General features: G+C 41.6%; 1 protein-coding gene across 1 annotated transcript in view; it reads right to left on the bottom strand.

The window, feature by feature from the left end:
• Positions 1-13,390, bottom strand: part of Myh13 (myosin heavy chain 13) — a 51,727-nt gene that overhangs the window by 30,414 nt on the left and 7,923 nt on the right. The window contains exons 7-16 of the mRNA XM_046422095.1: positions 12,985-13,048; positions 12,791-12,889; positions 12,584-12,687; positions 10,924-11,062; positions 8,707-8,825; positions 7,818-7,967; positions 7,543-7,713; positions 6,499-6,808; positions 4,390-4,463; positions 4,194-4,281 (exon numbers count right to left, since the gene is read on the bottom strand). Coding sequence (XP_046278051.1) covers positions 4,194-4,281; positions 4,390-4,463; positions 6,499-6,808; positions 7,543-7,713; positions 7,818-7,967; positions 8,707-8,825; positions 10,924-11,062; positions 12,584-12,687; positions 12,791-12,889; positions 12,985-13,048 — 1,318 coding nt within the window. The remainder of the gene's footprint in view (positions 1-4,193; positions 4,282-4,389; positions 4,464-6,498; positions 6,809-7,542; positions 7,714-7,817; positions 7,968-8,706; positions 8,826-10,923; positions 11,063-12,583; positions 12,688-12,790; positions 12,890-12,984; positions 13,049-13,390) is intronic.

Here is a 13,390-nt window from a genome sequence, read left to right as displayed (position 1 = left end):
TAAAATAGAGAAGAAGGTGGGCTGTGGTAGGGAGCAAGCTGAATTCAGGGTGGATGATCATCAGTTAATCGCTTAGCACCTGCCCTGGGAAGTGAGGGTGATGACTAAAATTTGCAGTGAAGAAGAGTAAACCGAAGGACAAATCCCCATGTATCATGTGGTACCTTTGCCACTCTTGGTAATCAGCCTGGGTCAGACACAAATCAAACTGGGGCTGAGAACACTCTGACTTGGGACTATGTGAGGGGTTACAGGCAAGGTACCATGGTGACATGATGGCTTCTCTTTTTAAAATATGTTTTATTTGTTCTTATTAATTATACCTGGTAATAGAATATATTTTGACATTATACATATATGGAGTATAACTTCCCATTCTTCTCGTTGTTCGTGATGTGGAATTACACTGGTCTTGTAATCATACATGCCCATAGAAAAGTAATGTGTGATTCATTCCACTGTCTTTCCTATTCCTATTCCCCCTCCCTTCCCTTCATTCCCCTTTGTCTAATCCAAAGCACTTCTATTCTTACCTACCACCCTCTCCCCTTCTGTGAGTTAGCAACCACATATCAGAGAAAACATTCGGCCTTTGGTTTTTTGGGATTGGCATATTTCATTTAGCATGATATTCTCCAGTTCCAACACGATGGCTTCTTAACAAGGGCTTCCTAAGTTGCTGGGGAGGGTGTGGCTAAAGCTGGCTTTGACTTAACCTTATGAAAACTTCTGGAATGCTACAAGCTTCCCTGGTGGTTGTGAGGAGAGATCATTATACAATTTCTAAGGCTTTGCTAGAGCAGCACTGTCTGATACAGCAGTTATTAGCCATGTGGGGCTATTTACATCTGAATTCATTAGCATTAAAAATTCATTTTCTTAGTTGCACTTAGTCCACATTTCACATAACTAATGGCTACCATATTGGACAGTGCATATATTGAACATTTCTATCCTTCCCAAAGGTTCCATTGGACAGTGATTCCCTAGAGAAAAATTTGGTTAAGACCAAATAGAAATTGTATCAGAAATTCAGAAAATCACTGATGTAGACAGAACCTTAAACATCATCTGGTCCACCCCTCAGTAATTCTCAGATGACGATTCCTGCTGGTTCAAATCCCTGCTGTGCTATTTATTGGCTATGTGAACCAGGGACTTTCTGTGTCTCAATTTCTTCACTTGAAAAATAAGAAAAATACTGAGTATTTGCTTTAAAAGGCTGTTGTGAAGATTAAGGGGAAGAAGACGTAAAGAGGTTAAAATAGCCCCTGACACACTGTAGGGGGCTTCATGGACACTTGTCCCTGTGATTTGCCACAACCAAGCATGGTGGAAGGCAAGGCTAAGGCCTGCATCTCCACAAGAGCCAGGAGCAGGGAGAAAAGGCACAGGTAGAGGTCAATGATCCTTCTAGAACCAAAAGAAAAGGACCATCATTTGATGATGGGGAGACCAGAGCAGCCATGTTGCTTGCCAAGCTGTGCACCTGTTGTATACTGTGTGCACTTGGTGGTGGAGAGAGAGAGAGGAGGGATGGGGTACAGGGCCCTTTCCTAATCTCCACAGAACCTTGGGGAGACTGAGGCCTGGAGAGGTGAAAGGCTTTGCAAGGTAATGGCAGAGCGAAGACTGGACCCTCTGTATGTTTCCTCCCAGCCCTGGCTGAGTTGTTTTCTAGCAGGTCCATGAAAAGTCCTCATTTGTTTTGGTACAAATTTCCAGAAATTCTAAAATGTTCCCTGAGCCATCACCTCCTTCTTCTCATGTTACCAACCCCTGAAGATTTTTCCTTTTTATCCCCCTTCACTTTTTACTTCCATCTCACTCTTTTCTCCTGCCATCTCACCCTTCCCCAGGCAGTTGCATGACATCCATGATATCCATGCTGAGTTTTATAATTTTTGATATCTCAGGGGACCTGCTAACCAGGGAAAGATTGCCCCTTCTGTAGCTAGTGAATTCTTAGCTAATGACTCCTTTTTAAGTTAACCTTTCATATGCAAAGCAACTAATCCAAAGCCTTTACCTTCCAAACTGTCCTTATCCAGCTCTCACTCTGAGACATTATGCCTCTGTCCTAATCACACAGCAGCAAGATATCTGGGGCAGTTCATACACCTTGAAGCCTGATGCAATTATTCGGGTCTATTCAATCCTAAACCAGCTTAGCCTGTTGACATCGACTCACTCATTCTTTTCCATGAAAACCACAATAAAGTCTCTTATCTGAGATTTTCCCCTTGCTCTTCTTGCCCCCTCACCTGGCCCTTGTCTTTCCCTTCCTGACCCTACAGGGTGAGCCCCTCTGTCTTGGGAATTGCCTGTGACAAACCATCTTTTCAGAAGCAGTCCTCTCCTAATCTGATGGCCTCACCATACTTGAATCATAGTCAAATCCACATTTTAAAACAGCACACATCTGCAAAGTCCCAGGCTTGTCACAAGAAGAGAGTCAGAGGGAGGCAGCAGCCCTGATTCCTAGGGGTTCCTGTTTCTGATCCCATGAAGCCCTGGGAGGTTGGAGAAAAACAACTAGAAAGAACCACATGTGCCTGTGGATGGGGAGGAGGTTGGAGATTTGGTCTTGGACTGTGGCTTTCAGTCCCAGCTCTGAGTGCCCTGGGGCGAAGCACTGGAATCCCAGGGTCTCCAGTGTGACCTCTTCTAGGAACTAAGTGCTTTCTGAGGTGTCACCCAGGCTATCTACCATAGTAGGGTGTTAGTCTCTTTTCAGACAAGAGAATGAAAACAGAGCAATGCCAGAGCAAAAGAGAAACAGAGGGGAAACGATGGATTTCCCTAGAATTGACCTTCTGAAAGAAAAGGTAAGCCATTGGCACAGTTTGGAACTCCCAGAGGTCAATCCATTCCTGTATCTGTTGATACTTGAAGGCCATCTGATCTCTCTATTCACTTGTGATGTGAAAGAGGCGGGTGTTTTATCACGAGCACTGTGTGTAGGCTCCCTCACAGACACAGTTCTTTGTGACAATAGTTGTTCTCTTTGAGACAAAAGACCCCGAGAAACAGCTATACTCTACTATGTGTGAGCCGGGCCTGGGTAACAATTAGGATCCTACTTTAGTGCATGATGTTCTCTATCTAGATTTATATGGTCTCTGATTCTCAGTTCTCATTTTTAAAGTGGAGGTAATCACATGTATTTGTTTCAAGGATGAGAGATAATTTAATAAGGTGGTTGAAATACACTACAGGATTAAAAACCAAAAATCTATTGTGATTGATGCTGTTTTATGATGGGATACCAAAGACAATTATTTGCCAAATGCAATTATTCTTTACTTTAGGGTAAAAGAAGCCAATAGAGCCCTTCAAAAATCTTATGAGAGCTATGGATGAAATGTGTCTATACACATACATACAATACTTGGGATATGATTTCATGGTAGGGGCACCAGAAAAAAAAAAGATGCCTCGTTGAATTTGAATTTCAGATATAAAAATGAATAATTTTTAGTATTTAAATTAAATAATTTTTTAATATACATCTATCCCAAACATGCATGGGTCATATAAGTCATTATGTGTGGAGGGGTTGTGGTGCTGGGGATTGAACTCAGGGCCGCTATACCACTGAGCTATATCCACAGCCTTTTTAAATTTTGAGACAGAGTTCTGCTAAGTTGCTCAGGCTGGTCTCAAACTTGTGATCCTCTTGCCTCAGACTTCCGAGTTGTTGGATTATAGGCATGTACCATTGCACCTAGTAGCCATTTTTGAACTATTTATCTGAAATCCATACGTAGTAGAATGAAATGTAATTCTTATCTGTCACCTGGCACAAAACTCGACTCAAAGTGGATCAAAGACCTAAAACTTAGACCAGAAACTCTGCACATATTAGAAGAAAATGTAGGCCCAACCCATTGGAACACATTGGCTCAGGAACCAACTTCCCTAACAAGACTCCTAAAGTGCAAGAAGTACAATCAATATTCAGTAAATGGGATGGCATTAAACTCAAAAGCTGCTTCACAGTAAATGAAACTAGAATTTAAAATGGCATCCAGTGTTTTAATTTACAAGTCAGGTAACCTGATTTAACAAACTCATTTGAGAAGTGATAAAGACTAGAATCCTTTCCCTACACACATGCACAGAATTTTATGTACATTTTAGGAAGTTTTGCTCGGTTCGATAAACACTCTGCAAGATGGATTGCTACTCACCAGGAGTCTTGGTCTCATTGGGAATCAGACATCGTACAAAGTGAGGGTGAGTGCTCCGTAAGTTGGTCATCAATTTGTTTAAATTTTCCTGGGACACAAACCAAAAAAAAAAAAAAAAAAAAAGCTCATTTGTTTCAGCACATGTCATTTTCATCAGACAGAATAACTGCAATGTGGAAGTTGCCAAAACACAAACCCTAAACACGGCTGACACCGTCTGGAAAGAGGATCCCTTCTTCTTCCCGCCTTTCTTGCTTCCCCCGGAGTCACCTGGAGGCAAACACGGAAGGGCATGTCAGAGGCAGCCCAGAGAACACAGTGGTGGACTCTCCAATCACCTCTTTCAAGTCCAAAACCAGGAGCTTTGGTTTTCTTTTGACTTAACAGACTTAAATTATTATTTGTTTGATTTTTTAAAATAATAATTTTTTTAGTTGTAGTTGGACACAATACTTTTATTTTATTTATTTATATGTGGAGCTGAGGATAGAACCCAGGACCTTGCATTTGCTAGGTGAGCGCTCAACCCCTAAGCCCCCTGTTTGATTTTTTAAAAGATGCTTTTAAACTGTCCAGATTTGGGGAAGCTCAACTTTATCCCCATTGATGGGGTGGGGAGGGTGCATGTGGGTGGCATTTTACTTTAATAATAATTTAAGACTCTCAGAACAGAAGATTGGTCTCTTACCTTTAGAGGTTAGACATGAAATCAGACTGAATAATTGGCAAGATTGAGATGTCCCTCTTAATGACTGTGATTTCTTTTTTTAAAATATTTTTTATTTTTTAGTTGTAGTTGAACACAATACCTTTATTTTATCTATTTATTTTTATGTGGTGCTGAGGATCAAACCCAGGGCCCCACCCATGCTAGGCAAGAGCTCTACCGCTGAGCCACAACCCCAGCCCCGTGATTTCTTTCTTGAGTTGACATCCTTTTATTCCAGAATTTTTGTTTAGCTCTTTCTCTTTTTCTTTCCTTCCTCCCTTCCTTCTTTCTTTCTTACCTTTTTGGCAGTACTGATAATTGAACCCAGGTCCTTTCCACTAGGCAAGGCCTGTATATCCTCAGCTCCCCTGTTTACTTCTTAATAAGAAAGTAACAGAAGGTAATAAAAGTAAGCCGATAATATTCTACAAGTCAAATTTTCTTCTTTCTAATAGAAATAACCCAATTTGCTATCTGAATTTGGAGTCAGTGATATTTGGTCTACTTTTTCTGAATGGCTCACTTTCATATTTAGCCCACATCAAGTTTAAATTTATGCACATTTATCACATTTTTCTGCCAAAGTATGCTAGACATTAATTTTTAAAAGATCCAATTATCTATGAAATGTTTATATTGCATATATTTTAAAATGAAAAGCATTAATGTAATAAATTTATACATTTAAGGTAGTCTCTCCTTTTCAACTCAAGTTAGGCAATTATTTAAAATATAAATACAATGGTAACCTTAAAAAGTGACACTAGCTGCTGCAGTCACTTTGGAAAAGGATTCAGCCACCTCAAAAGGTTGCCATAGTTACCATGTGACACAGCAATTCCACTCCAAGGTATATTTTCAAGGGAATTGACAACACATATTCCCATAGAAACATGTCTACAAATGCTCATAGCAGCAGTTTTCACAATAGCCAAAAGGTCAAGGCAACCCAAGTGTCTGCCAATGGGTGAATGGATGAACAGAATGTGGTACATTCACACAATGGAATGTTATTTATCTACAGAAAGGACGGAAGTACTGATGAAATATGCTACATCATAGACAAACCTTGAAAATATTAGTCTGGTGAAAGAAGCCAGACACAAATGGCCATGTTGTATGTGATTCAATTTGTAACAGATCTCCAGAATAGCAAATCCACAGAGACAGAAAGGAGATTAGTGGTTTTCAGGGGATCTGGACGAAATTGAGGAGTGACGGATGTTGGTAGATTGCAGGGGTGATGAAATGGTTCTTGAATCAGATGGTGGTGGTACAACATTGTGAATATACTAAGCACTGCTGAAAAATGTTAAGGGTAAATTTTATTGAATGTAAATTATATATTAATAAAAACATAATTAAATAATTTAGTATTAGTGACTTTGTGCACTAAGAGGGGCAGTTTACCTCCACAGACGTCTATCTTAAGGAGGAGTTGGAGTAGGAAAAAGAAAAAATGGAGAACAGAGACAGACAAATCTAGCTCAGCCTGAAGCTCATGCTTGACTACTGGTTCTATGAGCAGCTTTGTGATATGAGTAATTACACAGAGATTTCCACAGGGGGTGGGGGGGATAGAGATAAGAATTTTACCTGTTTCAGCACCAGCATAGTTGGAAAAAAGAAAGGAGAGCAACTTCAGTGAAGATTTCTGGTACAGTCCCACCACAGTCTCATTCAGGGGGTCCTTGTTCTTGTCCAGCCAGCCAGCAATGTTGTAGTCCACAGTGCCTGCATAGTGCACCAGCGAGAAGTGGGCCTCAGCCTTGCCTTTGGCAGGCTTGGGCTTCTGGAAGTTGTTGGACTTGCCCAGGTGCTGGTCATATAGCTTGTTCTTGAAGGAGGTGTCTGTTGCCTTGGGGAACATGCACTCCTCTTCCAGGATGGAGAAGATGCCCATAGGCTGGAAGGAGGATAACAGAGACCATTCCTCAGAGTGTCTACCAATGGCTCCATGGTCTGGGGAAGCCAAAGAGAATTTCTTTGGTGCCATCACTCTGGTACTTCCAGCACTGGAACATAAGCTCTGTAAGAGCAAGGCTCTTGTTTTGGTGCAACGACCAAACAATGGTAGATATACAGAATGTGTTTAATATTTGTTGAATAAAAGAACATGGAATGAATAGAAAGTTGCACATAGAGCCATAAGATGAATCATACATTAAATGATATCTGGGCTTCCTATGGCTACTTAGGAAGATATAGTTATTTCAACATGATCAGTTTTCAAAATTATTATGGGAAGTCCTTTTTTAAAAGTTGATGTCATCTCTTGTTTCCATAGTAATGTTCTACCAAGAACCCCATTGTGCATGGTCCTTCCCCCTTGGGTTTTTGGGCAAATCTAGAGGGTAAGAAGTGCCACAGTCCTTGTTGGACTGGCACTCACATTCTTGGGAATAACGGAACCCTTGGATCTGAACCATCCATGCACCACTTTGAAGTGTCAGAACAGATTCTGGGGTGCTTTTCAAATGCTTTATCCTTTCTATAAAAGGGGATTCAGTCATCTGAAGGCTCACAGCCTTGAAGAATCAAGTTAGGACACCAATCTATTAGCAGAGAAGAGGCAGAGTAACAAGTATTCCAGGGTCCCATCCAAAAAAACGCTGTCCCTGGGGAGCAGCGTTTCTCTACCTTCTCGATGAGCTCAATGCAGGCAGCCAGGTCCATTCCGAAGTCAATGAACTCCCACTCTATGCCTTCCTTCTTGTACTCCTCCTGCTCCAGCACGAACATGTGGTGGTTGAAGAACTGTTGCAGTTTCTCATTGGTGAAGTTGATGCACAGCTGCTCCAGGCTGTTGAACTAGGTGTTTCCAATACCAAAGAGTTTGAGTGAGTTTGGAATATTCCCTGGAAATTCTGCCAAGCAGACACCAAGTCAGCCAGTCATTTCCCAAAAAAACTCACATCAAAGATCTCAAAGCCAGCAATGTCCAAGACCCCAATGAAGTACTGCCTGGGCTGCTTGGTGTCCAGCTGCTGGTTGATACGGGTGACCATCCACAGGAACATTTTCTCGTAGACGGCTTTGGCCAGGGCTCCCACTGAGTTGGTCACCTTGTGGAAGGATCGCCCACAGCACACTCAGCGTTTTTACAGTCACATTAAGTTGGAACAGATGAAATTGATGTCAAGAAGGTCAAAAGCCATTGAATTTTGTCAATTTCATACTGTTCAATATATATTAAATATTTCTTGAGACATTTGTCCAGCTCATGATGCTCCTGTTTCTTTGAGAACTATTTCACTTACAAAGATAGTTTTCTAACAACCAGGGTTATAGCCCATGACTCTAGCCCCTGGCCATACTTATTGGAGCCAGAGTTGGATCCTTGATCCAGAATGAGTGAATTGGAGTATCTCTTATGAGAATCTGGAGTTGACTGGTCTCAATATCTGGGTGGATCTGGAAACACAGATATGTAAACTTGGGAAGTATGAGGGGGTCATCCACCCAAAGAGGTGGAGAAAGCTTCTCTGCCTAAGCAAAGATAAATAGAGAAGGAGAAAGATGACTGCCCATGCCACCTCAGTAAAGATGCTAGAAAAAGCCACCTGGCTCTAGAGGGTTCTTCACTGCCTGATTCCTGGTGCTCAGGACTTCCAGGGGGTGGTGATGGGTGGACATTTTTTCTTTGGCATGACTTGAGTTCCCCCTGAGGTCTAAAATGAATTCCCCCTTAATGCCCAAACCAGTTTCATATGTATTTCTAAAAACTGTCACTGAGAAGACTTTAATATGATGATTAAAATAGCAAAATATCTTCCTCAACTGTATTTGAAGCATCTCCATTACCTGTTGGACATTTTGCCCTTTGGTGACATATTCATTTCCAACCTTCACCCTGGGACAGCACAGGCCTTTCAGCATTTCTGCAGAATTCAGACCCATCAGGTACCCAGCTTTGTCAGCCACTGACAGAAGAGGAGAAATATGTCATGCAAAAAAGCAGCCACTGCTAAGGCGCCCAATGTTTTCCATGAGTCCTTTTGATGTCTCTGCATTCTCCCATATGTACCAGGACTGCACTGATTCAGTGAGGTTTGGACTCATAGTCCAGGGACCTGTCTCAAGAACTTGCAGTTTGCCTCTTGGATATAACCTTTATCAGCAATTAACTTTTTGTTTGATCTTGACCTACTGATATTTCAACTTCATAAAAAGACATGACTTGCATAGTTATATTAGAGTCCGATAATACATAAAATGGTACTAAAGTAAAGGACCATGTGGACAGTTGACAATACATGTTAGGCCCTTTCCTAATTTATACAAAGTGCCGTGCTAATGGTTGAGAGAAAAACTCAAAACCTTGACCCTGTCTTCAAGTGTTCACAGTTGAAAGCAGTTGAACATGGGCAATTTTATATGGCTTATGGACTACATTTGGTCCTCAGTATCTGTGGGTTCTGCATGTGTGATTCTACTAACCCTGGATCAAAAATATTTGGGAAAAGATTGCATCTGTACTGAACATATACAGACTTCTTTTTCTTGTCTTTATTTTCTAAGCAATACAGCACAGCTATTTACATAGTGTTCACATTGTTTGGGTATTGCAAGTAATCTAGAGATAATTTAAAGCATCCTGGAGGATGTGCATAGGTTATATGTGAACTCCTGGGGGTACCCCTTAGGCTGGGTGGTTGGTGAGTCGACAAGCTGCCTGCTGGCTGATTAATCCCAGGTGGTCACACACTTCCCTTGTTACTTGGAGTGTCAGTGGTTTCTGCAGCTTGCCAAATACGTTCTAAACCATTTACCCTGGTACTCAAGGACTTTCAGAACTAATGCCAAAATAATCACGTCTAAATTTTAATCTCTTATAAATCCACTACACACAGACTGCTCTGTAGCCAAAGTGGACCCCTCTCTGTCCCTTCCTTCCCACACAATCTTTTCTGGACTACCTTGTGGAGGCAGTTCTAATGCCTATTCTTCCCTCTACCCCACATTTTCCAGAATCCTAATCATCCTTCACAGCCCAAAATCAGTGGCTCCTCCTCTAGGAAGCCTTCCCTGATTACTTCAGTCAGAAATGCATTCCTCCGGGAGTCTTTCTCTCCTGTGATTTACTCTGCACAGTTATCATGGGCAAGATTCTAAGACCGCTTCTGAGACATGCTCCCCGGGGTGTTAATACACGCTTTTCTTCACCTGAGTGTGGCAGGAGTGTATGATAGGCTATCACATCCCTGATGAGATGGCTAACCAGTGGACTTTGAGTTGATATAAAAGGGAGACTATCCTAGGAGGGACTAACCTAAGCAGGTAGGCTTTATGGGGCCTAGTCTCTAATTCCTTCTTTATTACCCAAGGGCTAAAAACACTCTGCTTCACACCCTGTGGGAATGACAGATAAATCTGGAATTATCAGGGTTGACCCACGTTGCCAGCCTTCTATTCAAGGAATTTGTACATTGTGAGAGATAAGAGGTTCAATAAGTAGGACACATAGGGGTTAATCCTGTCCCTATTCAGCCCTCCTGCTTCCCTAGGCTCTACTCCCAAGCCTCTCAGAGGATAATGGTGAGATCAGTCAGGTGAGAGTTAGGAAGAGGAACATTTGTTCACCAGTCCTTACTTCAAGGTCAAGTTCGACAGATGTCAAGGTGGGAGTAATAGGAAGAACAAAATTTGGACCCCACTTTATCAAAGGCCTCATTTTAGGCCCAAAATGATTATGACAGTATTGTTTACATTAATAGTAGTGATATACATGGAAAGAAAGTAAAGTTCACTTCATGATATTCTCGCATTAATTCTACCTTAAAAAGCAGGCCAACTTAGAATGTGGAAACTAGCAGAGTGGTTGGTCATTCACCACTACAGGGAGTCCCCAATCAAGCTGGTGGACTTCCCCATTGTAGGTACACTGAGCTTCAGACAACTCAAGTTCCACTTATACAATTTTGGAAGAGCAAATCTTGAGATGTAGTGTTTAGTTCCCATGGTCTCATCCACACACAAACACAGATGGGGAGTCAAATCTACCTTCTTCAAAGAAGTTACCTTCTGTGCCATCTGGCTCTGCCTGCTCCTCTCGCTGCTTCTGCTTGAACTTCATGTTCCCATAGTGCATCACGGCTCCTGTCAGCTTGTAGATCCCAACTTTCTCCTCTGAGCTGAAGCCCAGGATGTCAATGGCATTCTGAGAGGGGGAAAAAGGACCAGCTGTCTCAACAGGACCCAGGGATCTGTCTGCAGCTTTCTCCTGGCAGAGCCCTCACCTCCTTACAGAACATGAGATAAAATTTGTTCCAATAAATGGATGATGGGTGGGGTGTGGTAAGTTAGTGGGTAAAAACCATTTATTTAACATGTTTGTGTGTCTGTAGGTGATTGAATGATCTGTCTTTGTCCATCAAATAAGAACTGAGTAAAATCCTTCCCACTGCACATAGATGGGGGCTATTTTCTGGATGAGGCGATTAGGAATCATCGTGGTAAGGAAATCACATAGGTAGTGATGGAGAAATAGTCCCAAAGCTTGAGCGTTTATCATTGTAACATAGGAGTTCCAATATTGTTCAGAATCAAATAAATGTATTATAGAACATTAGATCTAGAAAAGGAGATCATTGAATATAATACCATTGGTTTTCGAATGAAAAAGGGGCAAATTTAGGCAAAGCTCTTTTTTGTGTGTGTGTGTGTGCTGTGCATTGGGTAAAACTGGGAATGGAACCACCAGTTGATCCAGCTATCCCACTCCTCGGTCTATACCCAAAGGACTTAAAAACAGCATACTACAGTGATGCAGCCACATCAATGTTCATAGCAGCACAATTTACAGTAGCCAAACTGTGGAACCAACTTAGATGCCCTTCAATAGATGAATGGATAAAGAAATTTGGTATATATATATACACAATGGAATATTACTCAGCAATACAAGAGAATAAAATTATGGCATTTGCAGGTGATTAGATGGAGTTAGAGAATATCAGGCTAAGCAAAGTAAGCCAATCCCTAAAAAACAAAGGCCAAATGTTCACTCTAGGCAGCGGATGCTCATCCATAATGGGGTGGGGGAGTGGAATGAGTGGAGGAACTTTGGATGGGTAAAGTACTCTCTATATATTATCTCATTAAATCCACATGAATACCTTATAGATGGTATTCATGTGGATTTAATGAGATAATAATTTTTCAAATTATTCCCCAAAGTAAAAGGCCACAGACTAGATAGTTATATGGAGGAGATAGGTCCCTAAAGTGAACCTACAAGGACAGGTAGAAAGAATAATGGAGAGGCATTGCAGTGTGAGGTTGTTTATTATTGTTATTATTATTTTGCCTCTCTGTTTTGTACTTCTTCATATTTTCTAAATTTTCTTGAGCCGTGTAGGTAGGTGATTTTGTAACCTGAAAACTTCCAACCAATGTTACATTACAAAGCTTATAAATGCAAAAATTTATTCTAATTCAAGTATTAGAGGATAGAAGAGATGTGTGCTTGGAGAACCCCTGGATTCTTATTTTGGAATCTTGTGATGTGGAGCTAAGTAGGGAAAAGGGCAAAGTGGACTCATTCTCTGAGCTCTCAATCCCTGTCTTTGGTCTAATCACTTAGTGTCCCTGGGTCCCAGTTTTCTCATGAGTTCCCTGAGCTGCCTGTCAGTTCAAAACTCCTTAATTCTCTGCATAAACAAATTAATTTCATGCTTACATCAGTCGCCAACAGCTCCTCGCTGTCATCAATGCTGGCTACAGTGACCTCTCCCTGGCTCACGAAAGGAAAGTCAAAGGGGTTGGTTGAAATCAGAAGCAGGTCTGCAAAACACCAAGATCTTTTTAATACTGTAGACACAACTTACTCTGGGTATTGTCCCAAAGCCACTGATGAGGAAGATAAGAATGATATCCGAGAGCTTACCAATGAGCTCTGGCTTCTTGTTTGACATGATTTGGTAAAAAATATGATAGCTTCTCTCAGCAGATAACTGAAATGTCACTCTGGATTTTTCCAAGAGATCTACGGTAACAACAACAAAAATAATAATTTCAGGTTTCTAAGAGTGACCTTTGTGGCAAACTACCAAGGTATTTGTATCAAGTGTCCAGACTTACAGGTTTCAATGTCAGCAGATGCCAGCTTTCCAGTGGCTCCGAAGTGAATCCGAATGAACTTCCCCTGTCCAATGGCAGGATGAAAAACACCACAGTCACTTGCTCTATATGATTCTGTGTGGGCTATCACCCATGGGTGGGAAGCACAGGGTTAGGGAGGCAGTGAAGCCAGAAACATAAGTACTTCCTGTCTCGGTTTGTCTCACTCCTGCAGTCCCCAGGCTGAGCCAACCAAGGGTCAGGTAGCCCTATCCAGAGTTCCCAGCCTTGTTCCTACAGCTCAGGGGGCATCCATAGGCTCCCGTCCAACTCTCTGCTTGGAACCACCTCATTCCTGACTGCATCCTTGATTTTTATACTATTTTTACACCTTGTTTCCCAAATACTTTCTCAAATATTAGAATTG

This window comes from Marmota monax, unplaced genomic scaffold, assembly GCF_021218885.2.
Source record: "Marmota monax isolate L192 unplaced genomic scaffold, Marmota_monax_Labrador192_F-V1.1 WCK01_AAM20220418_F8-fsc00521, whole genome shotgun sequence".
Lineage (NCBI taxonomy): Eukaryota > Metazoa > Chordata > Mammalia > Rodentia > Sciuridae > Marmota > Marmota monax.
This window is presented reverse-complemented; position numbering and strand designations above follow the sequence as displayed.